Genomic DNA, 10,381 nt, shown 5'->3' with positions numbered 1-10,381 from the left:
CACACACACTTACCTCAGGGCACAGTTGAAATGTCAGAGAAGGTCAAGAAGAGGAAACCCTATCCTACAGAGTCTGGGTTGTCTGTGTAGGGGAGGTAGGGTGGTGCAACCATAGGATGAGGTCACAAAGTACACTACTGCACACTACACAGATACACAACCTATAGGAAGACATCCTGTACAGATCTAATCCATACATATCACACAGAAGATTTTAACTGTGCAACTAGTATTGTGTTTTAATGACGGATTTGGGTCAAATATCAAAGACACCCCACAGCGTGGCTGGCAGCAGACAGGGAGGGAGGGAGGGAGGGAGGGAGGGAGGGGGAGAGGGGGGGAGGTGAGGGAGGGATATTCAGTGTGTATATGCAGTGTGTATATGCAGTGTGTATATGCAGTGTGTATATGCAGTGTGTATATGCAGTATGTGTATGCAGTGTGTGTATGCAGTGTGTATATGCAGTGTGTGTATGCAGTGTGTGTATGCAGTGTGTGTATGCAGTGTGTATATTCAGTGTGTATATGCAGTGTGTATATGCAGTGTGTGTATGCAGTGTATATTCAGTGTGTATATGCAGTGTGTATATTCAGTGTGTATATGCAGTGTGTGTATGCAGTGTGTGTATGCCGTGTGTATGCAGTGTGTGTATGCAGTGTGTGTATGCAGTGTGTGTATGCAGTGTGTGTATGCAGTGTGTGTATGCCGTGTGTATGCAGTGTGTGTATGCAGTGTGTGTATGCAGTGTGTGTATGCAGTGTGTGTATGCAGTGTGTGTATGCCGTGTGTATGCAGTGTGTGTATGCAGTGTGTGTATGCAGTGTGTGTATGCAGTGTGTGTATGCAGTGTGTGTATGCAGTGTGTGTATGCAGTGTGTGTATGCAGTGTGTGTATGCCGTGTGTATGCAGTGTGTGTATGCAGTGTGTGTATGCAGTGTGTGTATGCCGTGTGTATGCAGTGTGTGTATGCAGTGTGTGTATGCAGTGTGTGTATGCAGTGTGTGTATGCAGTGTGTGTATGTGTTTAAGCAGATGCACAACATCAGTGCCAGTCAAGCATGAGAGAGGAAAGCATGTTAACCATGGGATCTGCTGGAACAGATCTGAGCCCTCGCCCCAGCTTAAGGCCACACACACACACACACACACAGACACACACACACAAACACACACACAAACACACACACTTTCCTGCTCCACACCCACCCTAGGCATCCAGCTGATGAAAAAGTATTAAATTAATCCAGTCAGAAAAGGTTGAGAAAAGGGGGGAGGTAACAGGAGGAATGTGAGGAAGAAAGAGAGGGTGTGGCGGCGTCCCATCAGTCACCTCACAGCTCTGACAGCATGTATAGTTCTGTACAGAACGTGTCACAGGACAGCCACTGTTAGTAACCCAGGACAGGAACATACGAGGGCCTTGTTGTTGTTTGTCAGGGTTAGTAATCAACACAGACACAAGCTGCTCAGACAAAGCCAGGACACACAACCATGACCTCACACTTCCTGTGGAATAAACCCAAAACGATTTAACCTTAGGAGGCACACACTCAACACACAAGAACAGCTAAAGGATGCGTCGCCACCTAGTGGCCCTCCGCTGCCAGGGACGACATTCAGCAGGTCGGGATCAGAACACGTGTTGATAGCTTCCCTGTGTCCTGAGCTCCCCCTGCTGACAGGTCACATGGTATCATCAGATATCATGAAAATCCCCATCAGAATTCAGGTCTAGATTAACATTTGGAAAAGGACCAAAACAGGTGGTGTAATTGGGCGCGTTTATTATTTCACACGCGCAGACATTAACTCTGGTTGCGCAGTGAAATTCTACTCGCTTGAAGTGGGGTTCAGCTCGCTTCAGCTTTTTTTTTAAGTTTTGAAAAACGTTTTGAAAGGTTGAAAAAATATTCTCAGTACTGCAGAATCTCACTAATGTCACCGATCACTACTACAGCCTCCAAAAAATATTTTCCCCAAAAAGTTGAGGCTAAAAAATAATTTCGAAAAGTTTTGAAAAATTGTTTCTAAAAGGTTTAAAAAATATTGTCAAAAAAGGTTTTGAAGTACTGCAGCCTCTGAGTACTGCAGCCCCCTGTCAAGTTTCCAAAAACTTGACAGGGTCAAAAGATATTTAGAAAAAGGTTACCAAAAAAAGTTTATGAAAGGTTAAAAAGTGCTCAGTACTGGAGCCAGAAATGACTTAATAAAAACATTATTTATTCCCCATTATTTTCCCCTGAATCTACATTAGATACATTCCTCTTACTCATGATCAATCATTCCAGGTGTTTTGATCAAGTGCACAACATAGATGAGTTGATTTAGTGTACAGAAACAGTATTTACAATGACATAGGACTAAAACCTTAAAGGGGGAGGAAACACAACAGCAGAAATAATAAATACATAAAAACATCATGATTGTAGACACAGCTGGCTTAACAACTCAGGCATGCCCCAGGTCAGCGTCTGAGGTCCTCCTGCTGGCTGCCCCAGGTCAGCGTCTGAGGTCCTCCTGCTGGCTGCCCCAGGTCAGCGTCTGAGGTCCTCCTGCTGGCTGCCCCAGGTCAGCGTCTGGGGTCCTCCTGCTGGCTGCCCCAGGTCAGCGTCTGAGGTCCTCCTGCTGGCTGCCCCAGGTCAGCGTCTGAGGTCCTCCTGCTGGCTGCCCCAGGTCAGCGTCTGAGGTCCTCCTGCTGGCTGCCCCAGGTCAGCGTCTGAGGTCCTCCTGCTGGCTGCCCCAGGTCAGCGTCTGGACATGGGCGTCTTCAGCCCCATCACCCTGAAGGTGCTGCTGGTGATCTTCTCATACAGCAAGAACATGAGGGCAGCTGTGAGGACGGTCTGCAGCAGCTTGGCCTCCAGACCTTTAAACAAGCCCTGGAGCCCAAACTTCCTGCAGCGGGGAACAGGCCCACACACACACACACACACAATACTAGACTTGATTTGAAGAAATGATAATACTGACTGCTTCTGATACTTTGAAAAGGTTAGGGAGTTGATGCTGGGGTGTGTGTGTGTGTGTGTGTAACCCACCTCACTCGGTTCAGCAGCAGACACCTGACCGTGGTTAGGCTGCTCAGAAGGTGAGGCTGGTCTGTCGGCTGTTTCAGACCAAACTGACCAACACACGGAGAGGAAACTACTGTTACTGTCACACGTTTCTGAACTCCAACACATCTACACACACTACACACACACTACACACACACCCCTACCCTGAGGATGGACTGGACAGTCTGTAGTGGGTATGTTACAGTGGTGGCCACTGCCTTGGCTAGAGCTCCGATGAGGAAGACCTGGACAGAGGACAGCTGCAGAGACACAAAACAAACTCTTCATCGTGGTACAAAGACTCTGAAACATCTGAATCCATCATATTCACTGATGCCTTGAGTACTGATGCAGATATGATCTTGTAACCCGACCAAGGTGGGCCATCATGTGTGTGGGCTTATCTGCTTACTTACATATCTGAAGTCTGCTCATCCAGATAATTAGCTCATCAATGAACAAAAAGCACTCTCTATGGTCAAAAATTAAAAGTTTGAACCCTCACCTCCTCCTAACCACTACTCTCTCCCCCTAACCCCTCCACCTACCTCCTCCACCCTCTCCCCCTAACCCCTCCACCTACCTCCTCCCCCCTAACCCCTCCCCCCTCTCCTCCTCCCCCCCACCTCTTGGAGGGGCCCCCTCCTCAGCTGCCTCTTCAGGCCCTCGTAGATCATGAACTGGATGGCGGGGTTGAGCACCAGCAGCAGGGAGGGGAACGTCCCGTTCCACAGTGCCCCCACGCCCTCCTCATGCACGATCTGGGAGAAGGCATCTGGAAACAGATGTTTACCCATGATGCCAGCGTAGTTAGACACAGATGTTTACCCATGATGCCAGCGTAGTTAGACAGACAGATGTTTACCCATGATGCCAGCGTAGTTAGACAGACAGATGTTTACCCATGATGCCAGCATAGTTAGTGGGACGGATGTCAGCATTCCGGAACTGAGCCCCCTGCAGTTTCAGTCTGGTGTTGACCACCCACAGAGGAGTCGTCACCAGCACATTCACCACACCTACAGGGGAGGGGGAGGATGGCAGAGGGGGGTGGGGGGAGAGAGAGAGAAGGCAAGGAAGTGAGTGATGAGAAGAACATGCCAGAACTGACTCCATGTCATAGCCTAGGCGTGGCTAACCTGCAGCTACTCCTATGAGCAGGTCCCGTCCAGGGCTGGCCTTCTGCCCCCTCAGCCAGCTGGCCTTCAGGCTGTGGAAGCAGTAGAAGTAGACAAAGTTGGAGCAGCACAGGCTACAGATCACTGGGATCCAGCCTCGGTAGGGAGCAAGTCTACAGGAAGAGGAGAGAGAGACTGTCAAGGTGATTCACTAGAGAAAGGAAGGAAACCACTGTGGTGGTCACTATGGTTTCAGCCTACTCACAGTCCCTCCTCCTTCACTATCTCTGCCAGGATGGCTGGTGTGGACTTCGCCTTCCTCTTGTCATCCACTGTTGGAAAGAAGAAAGAGGAACATTGTGAACGTGAACTCCCAAAAATTGATGACTGCTTTAATTCCGGATAGAGACACAGAGATTTAACGGCACCGGTATACCCCGGTATGCTACCTTGTAGTCGTAATCTTGCCGTGTCAAGAGGGAAAAACACCGTCATTGCTGTCACGCTCCCCTGAAAAACAGTTGCAACAACTGTAGACCAGGGACAGACAACTGAACACGATCACAATGAAGTTTGGTTAACTTACCACAGCTCCAGCCACTGCGTGCACCAAGCTTTCGTATGAGAAAACTTCAGCGAATATAACGTTTTCAGAACTCATTTTTGTATTCGTTCCAACTGGTGTATGCTATTTCGTTATTAATACATACTACAAACGGCTAGCTGAGTTTAAATGTATCTGTCTCTGAGGAAACATTGTCAAATGAATGCCGTTTCCTTACACTTAGTAGAGCGCCTCCTCTTCTGTAGGACTCCATCCAGGTCATTCATAACCAATAGGAGAGCGATTCTCGTTTGCCAAATAACACAATTGGGCAACATACTATGCTACTTTACATGCGATTGGTTACTCGTAATATCAATCAAAAACGATGTGGTCTTCGCCTGCTTGCTTTCGATTCCGCGTGACTACTGTAGAGTTTGATTACCTGTCGGTGTCGCTTTGCCCCTATATCGTTGTTAACAAATGTTTGTCAAATAAATATTTGTTACAGGCTAGTCATGCATCATCTGTTTTCAATTTCAACCATTTATAATTTATCATCTAAAACCATGTTTACGTGAATTACATTTTATTGTCGATGAAATGTTAAGGAATTTTGTGATAAGCAATATTTGATACCCAGTAGTCAATCATTGTCAAGACTTAATTTATTATTAATAATACACAAAAAAACGAAAAAGATTCAGGATGAAAGATTTATTCTCCATTCTTTGTGAAAATTGAAAAAATAGAAATCACTTACAGGACATGTTATAGCATAAGACAAACAATGGTCATAGTTTAAACTGAAAAATTAAGGTTAGAAAGTGTGAATGAGACCCACCAACAGAACATTCAAACTCAACTACTGATTACTATTTCTCATTTTCTCCACCACCTGCCCACAACATGAACCAGCTGGTCTTTAAACAGGAGACAACCGCCCAGAACCAACACTGCCAAATAAAAAAAATGGTCGGTAGTAGGTAACAGGTAGTATGCCACTCCTGTTAGAACTGTAAAAACAATTAGGAATTTTGCAAAAGAGAAGATTTTACTGGGCTGGCTCTCTGCCTCCTTCCTGGCCTCCTCCTCCTCTCTTATCCACAGCTCCTGACGTTTCTTCTTAAGCTCCTCGTCCTTGTACTTGTCCTCCAGCTCTCTCTCTTTACGGCGGATCTCCCCGTCCTTCTCTGCCAGGATGCTCTCCTGCTTCTCCCTGACCCTCCTCTCCTTCGGGGGGTACAGCTGACTGCTGTAGCACCCTCCTCCATTTAAGGCCACCAGGGTGTCGATCTTCTCCAGCAGCCTGGACACCTGATCACCTGATTTATCTGCGTTTTTGTTGTCAAACACCAAAAAACCGCCACTGCATTTGCGGATGAAGTCACGGAGGTTCGAATCGCTGCTTGCAATCACATCATTAATGGACTTGCCCTCCAAGCGGTCTCCGTAGGTGAACAGCACGATGGTGTAGTCCCAGACATGGGGACCGAACGCAGCTTCAATCCGCAGGTTGGTCTCCTGGTCCTCCATGGTCAGCCTCCCCAGAGGAACCACCACCACGAAGGCGTGGGGTCCCGGCTCCTGCAGCTTCACACGCTTCAGGATCTCACGGAGGATCTCCTTCTCTTTGCGATTGGTCTCGAACAGTCCTGGTGTGTCGATCACAGAGATGGGCCTCCCATCAACCTCCGTCTTCTCCTTCTCACAGATCTGGGTGACCCTGGCCAGCTTCATGTCTGACTGAAACACAGGGCTGCCTATGATGGTGTTCCCTGAAGAGCTCTTCCCAACTCCACTCTTCCCAATCAGCATGATGGTCCACTCTGGAATCACATCTATGTTTAAAGGAAGTAATCTCTATTAATCAACCTATTAATGAACAAGCCAAACAAAACATCAAATTGTTCAATTGGTTGATCTAAAATAAAAAAAATGCTATATTGTATTTACACAACAAAGCACTGTAGTACACACTGAATAAAATAAAAAGGGTTCGATTCAGAATCAAAGGGACTATGTAGAAGCAATACAAATATGATTTTAATGTTTCTAATGAAGCACCTTTATTTTCACCTCTATATTGAACTATTTGAAAGTCAAATTGTTTATGTATTTGACAAGTATTCTCTTTTATTTTTAGCTATTATTTCAAATGGTACTAAGAGTCAAAGTCATAACGTTGACTTTGATAGTAATGTCTTACAGTGAGTCAGCAACATTTACAACTCACCATTCTTAGCTGGATTATTTAACTCCATGGCCAGGATTGGTTATCTGTCAAAGTAACGTATCGAAATGTTCAAATATAACACATGCAATACACTACTGTCAGGGAGTATTTAGATGTTATGTATAGCATAACGTGCCAGCGAATAATGGCCCATTCAAGCATTTGGTGCTGTGTCATTATCACTCCGTCTTCACAATCGTGGTTTGAGGCTACTGCGATGAAAGGACAGTTCAGTTAGGCTGTAGATGGGGCACGCAACGGGTACAATGCCAATGTAATTTTATGACGAATACACTTAAAAACGTATATTGAGAGCTCTGAACGTGTTGATACTTTAACAAGCCTGTACACATAACTCCTGAGAGAAAACGTAGAGGATCGCAGGCCATGAAACATCAGCAGGTTTAATGCAATGGCCCAGCCCTTTGGAAGTTGCATTGAAAGCTGTAAATGAGTAAAATAATTACATTTTAATTAACTTTCAGAATATAAAAATACTCTCATATAAAAATTAAGCTCTCATTTAAGGAAACATTCTCCTTTTCTGCGTGATTGGACGTTTGTGATTCTTTGCAATTGTGTCGACAAAAGCAACGTAGAAATGTAGGGCCTATCGGTCTTTGTCAGTCAGTCACCCTAAATGTTAGATTTTTTATTTTGGACACAGGAAAAAACTGCTTTCTTACCTCTCGGTTGAATTCTGATACCAAAATAGCCTGAATGTTGTATGTTCTGAATTATTGAACGAGCATTGAACAGTTCCTGCACGCAATGTCTGGCCTGTAAAGTTACTGAAAATAAAAGTGAAACTGAAACTTAAAGCGTGATTTATTGTCCCAAAACAACCATGGGGTGTTTGTTTGGTCACAACACTGAGTTGAATCTCTAGGGTTAAGTTTAACAAACATTAGCCATAAGTCCAACATTTAATGTCAAGCACGTTATACGAATTCATGTTATAATTCATTCCTAGCCTCGTCATCAATGTCTTATTTTCCAATCGAAAGTTTTAGGATTGGAGGGGGGCAGGGGAAATAGAACATTAAAACAGTGTCTGAGCAATGCCATTCAAGAGCACTTGTTCCTCTGACATCACTTCCTGTCAGCCAACCTCTGCAGCAGTGCAATGACAGTGTCCTGTTTTGAGGAGAGAAGCTCCAGGGCGGTGGCTATCCTTCCCAAGGACTCAGCCATGCGGACCTCCCTCCTCTCCCGCCTCCTCTCCCGGCCCTCGCTCCTGCCGCAGGTCCCCTGCACCAGACCAGCCTGCTCCTCCTTCCTCCTCAGCACCTCCTGCAGCAGGGAGCTGCTCTCCTCCAGCCGTCTCTGCTGCTGCTGCGCCTGGCGGGAGGTGGAGGAGCAGGAGGTGGAGGAGCAGGAGGTGGAGGAGCAGGAGGAGAACGCACAGAACTTCTGTCTGTGCAGCCGAGCCCGACTGAGATGGGACAGAGCTCGACGGGAGGCCAGAGGGACAGCTGTCGGCTGGGGCTTGAGAGGGTCTGTCTGATTGGTCATCCCAGGGGGAGGTGTGTTCGAGGGGTTGGGAGGTGGGAGGGGTGTTGGGGCGAGGGTGGGCGTCTGTGTACAGGTGCTGAGGATATCGCCGTTGGGATAGAGAAGGGGTTGGAATTCCGGAACAACAGTCTCTGCAGCGATAGTTGTCATGGGTACGGTGGTCACAGAGACAGTGCTGCTGTTGGCCTGGGCTCCAATGGTGTCACCCAACATGGCTTCCATCATCTACAGACACAGACAGTTGTGAGTGAACATTGAAGATGAGAACAGTGAGACAAGGATGGAGAGGGGGGAACAGGTCAAGATTCAAGGAGCAACCTTTACACCCACAACAACCAGGGGCGTCACATAAAATATAAGACATGACAAAACTAGACACTGACCTCAAAGTACTCCCAGGAGGTTTTGGCCTGGCCCGTCTCCCGGCCACGGTCCTTCACCCTCTTGTAGGTGACGATCAGGTTGTTCCACTTGCGGCGGATGCGCTCCACAGGCAGGGGGTGACCTTGGGCCTCCAGCTCCTTCTGGACGCTCTGGAAGAGCTGCGAGCGCTCACGCGTTCCGTACAGACTCCAGCGCCGGCCCACCGCCTCGATCAGGAACACGATGCTCTGGTAGGTGAACTCTCCTGTGGTCACCTTATCTGCTGGGAGAGGGGGGCGCATGGCGGGAGCTGTGTGTGTGTTGGGGGGTGGGGTTGAAGTCTTCAATCAGTGCTTTCATAGAAATCCTAGAAATCTTGGGGTGGCAACCCAAAATCAAAAGCCTGAACTGAATTTCAGGAATTCTATTATTCTGATATAGTAGTATAGGCTACTCGAAAACGATGTCAATATGAGAGGTAAGGAATTGCATACTGATACTATACTTTGGTTTCTTATTTTACTATTAATATAATTGCTACTATTAATACTATTTTATATTTAATATTATTATGTTTATCGTATGCACCTTCCTGCCACAGTAAATTCCTTGTTTGTGCAAACATACTTGCCTGTGAATAATGCTGATTCTGATACTACTAATTATCTGATGTGCATAGACTAATACCGGTACTGTTAATTCGTTATTTTAATTATGGTTGTTGCAATAACTTTCTAAAAAGGTCAAAATAATAGGCTTGTAGTGCACTAAAACTTCTTAGAAATAGATTCTTTCAAACATTTAGGACTACTGAAGGTGAACCTCGATCCACGGAGACAGAATGAGCCCAGAGACGGAGCTCACCTGGGGAGAGCTTCAGAATGGTTTTCCCTTCTGCAACTGTGAAGGAGTACAACCTGTCAGCGCTCACGGGACCTGGAAGAACCCGCACAGAACCACACAGAACCACACGTCTCAACGTCGTGAATCAAGGAATACATGAACGTGTGAAACCACGGCATGTTGAATGCGGTCAACAGGGATAACTCACACAATAAGATAGCGGAGGTGTTAGCAGCGGGCGGTTGGCACTGTGGGCTCTCCTGGTGTCGAGTTGCGAATCCGCCTCTTCCACGCGCTCTGCTGTTACCGTCTGCAGGGGTACATGAACCTGGACTGTCGGGGAAAAGCGACGACGACGCATTCTCTACCAAAGGCGCTTCCGTTTTAACGTTCATAACTGCAGCTAGGATTTGTCTAGAAATATGTTTTCGGGATTGTGTGGAGAAAATAAGCAATGTCTGAGTTCAATTAATTGTTAAAATGATTTAAAAAAAAATTGGTATAAAAGTTTGGCACTCTGGATTCCTTTGGTCACAGGTGACAATAAAAAAAAATACGCTTAGAATTGCACTTTCCGTAGATCATTTTGTTCCAACTGCGCATACCCTCTTGACGCAATGTAACAAGGCTTGGGAAATGGCTGCGTTCTTTCTTGTCCAAACACGTCTGCGCAACGCTGATGCGCAACTCTGGGCAGGGATTCG

The 10,381-nt window shown here is 46.5% G+C and overlaps 3 protein-coding genes across 5 annotated transcripts; all 3 read right to left on the bottom strand.

The window, feature by feature from the left end:
* Positions 1 to 2,205: 2,205 nt before the first annotated feature.
* On the bottom strand, positions 2,206 to 4,981 carry slc25a17 (solute carrier family 25 member 17). The gene is made up of 9 exons (XM_062485266.1): positions 4,763 to 4,981; positions 4,626 to 4,686; positions 4,442 to 4,508; positions 4,198 to 4,349; positions 3,961 to 4,077; positions 3,685 to 3,833; positions 3,223 to 3,318; positions 3,041 to 3,123; positions 2,206 to 2,897 (listed from the first exon to the last, which is right to left on the bottom strand). The coding sequence occupies exons 1-9, from the start codon at positions 4,835 to 4,837 to the stop codon at positions 2,747 to 2,749; spliced, it is 951 nt and encodes a 316-aa protein (XP_062341250.1). The 5' UTR covers positions 4,838 to 4,981; the 3' UTR covers positions 2,206 to 2,746.
* A 389-nt stretch (positions 4,982 to 5,370) lies between these two features.
* LOC134039398 (GTPase IMAP family member 7-like) lies at positions 5,371 to 7,748 on the bottom strand. Of its 2 annotated transcripts, none has more exons than XM_062485244.1 (3): positions 7,643 to 7,748; positions 6,957 to 7,400; positions 5,371 to 6,561 (listed from the first exon to the last, which is right to left on the bottom strand). In XM_062485244.1, exons 2-3 carry the CDS (start codon positions 6,982 to 6,984, stop codon positions 5,603 to 5,605), a joined length of 987 nt encoding a protein of 328 aa, XP_062341228.1. In that variant the 5' UTR covers positions 6,985 to 7,400; positions 7,643 to 7,748; the 3' UTR covers positions 5,371 to 5,602. The 2 variants fall into 2 exon arrangements, with proteins under 2 accessions (XP_062341228.1, XP_062341236.1); XM_062485252.1 differs by having other exon boundaries at positions 6,957 to 7,000.
* Positions 7,749 to 7,766: 18 nt separating this feature from the next.
* On the bottom strand, positions 7,767 to 10,351 carry si:ch1073-357b18.4 (uncharacterized protein LOC797129 homolog). Of its 2 annotated transcripts, none has more exons than XM_062485233.1 (4): positions 9,886 to 10,351; positions 9,699 to 9,770; positions 8,855 to 9,114; positions 7,767 to 8,696 (listed from the first exon to the last, which is right to left on the bottom strand). In XM_062485233.1, exons 1-4 carry the CDS (start codon positions 10,070 to 10,072, stop codon positions 8,049 to 8,051), a joined length of 1,167 nt encoding a protein of 388 aa, XP_062341217.1. In that variant the 5' UTR covers positions 10,073 to 10,351; the 3' UTR covers positions 7,767 to 8,048. The 2 variants fall into 2 exon arrangements, with proteins under 2 accessions (XP_062341217.1, XP_062341209.1); XM_062485225.1 differs by having other exon boundaries at positions 8,855 to 9,144; positions 9,886 to 10,350.
* Between the last annotated feature and the right edge of the window lie 30 nt (positions 10,352 to 10,381).

The sequence above is a fragment of the Osmerus eperlanus genome, chromosome 2 (assembly GCF_963692335.1).
Source record: "Osmerus eperlanus chromosome 2, fOsmEpe2.1, whole genome shotgun sequence".
NCBI classification, from domain to species: domain Eukaryota; kingdom Metazoa; phylum Chordata; class Actinopteri; order Osmeriformes; family Osmeridae; genus Osmerus; species Osmerus eperlanus.
The sequence above is the reverse complement of the archived record's forward strand: the minus strand, read 5'-3'. Positions and strand labels throughout refer to the sequence as shown.

Excerpts from the sequence above, each read along its gene's own strand:
- slc25a17 (XM_062485266.1), bottom strand. The coding sequence starts at position 4,837 with ATGAGTTCTGAAAACGTTATATTCGCTGAAGTTTTCTCATACGAAAGC. Across the intron at positions 4,350-4,441 it reads ATAGTGAAGGAGGAGGGACT|ACTTGCTCCCTACCGAGGCT; the intron begins GTGAGTAGGCTG and ends CTCTTCCTGTAG. Across the intron at positions 2,898-3,040 it reads CTGCTGCTGAACCGAGTGAG|GAAGTTTGGGCTCCAGGGCT; the intron begins GTGGGTTACACA and ends TCCCCGCTGCAG.
- LOC134039398 (XM_062485244.1), bottom strand. The coding sequence starts at position 6,984 with ATGGAGTTAAATAATCCAGCTAAGAATG. Across the intron at positions 6,562-6,956 it reads AAATAATCCAGCTAAGAATG|ATGTGATTCCAGAGTGGACC; the intron begins GTGAGTTGTAAA and ends CTTTAAACATAG.
- si:ch1073-357b18.4 (XM_062485225.1), bottom strand. The coding sequence starts at position 10,072 with ATGAACGTTAAAACGGAAGCGCCTTTGGTAGAGAATGCGTCGTCGTCG. Across the intron at positions 9,771-9,885 it reads CACCTCCGCTATCTTATTGT|GTCCCGTGAGCGCTGACAGG; the intron begins GTGAGTTATCCC and ends GGGTTCTTCCAG. Across the intron at positions 9,145-9,698 it reads CATTCTGAAGCTCTCCCCAG|CTCCCGCCATGCGCCCCCCT; the intron begins GTGAGCTCCGTC and ends ACACACACACAG.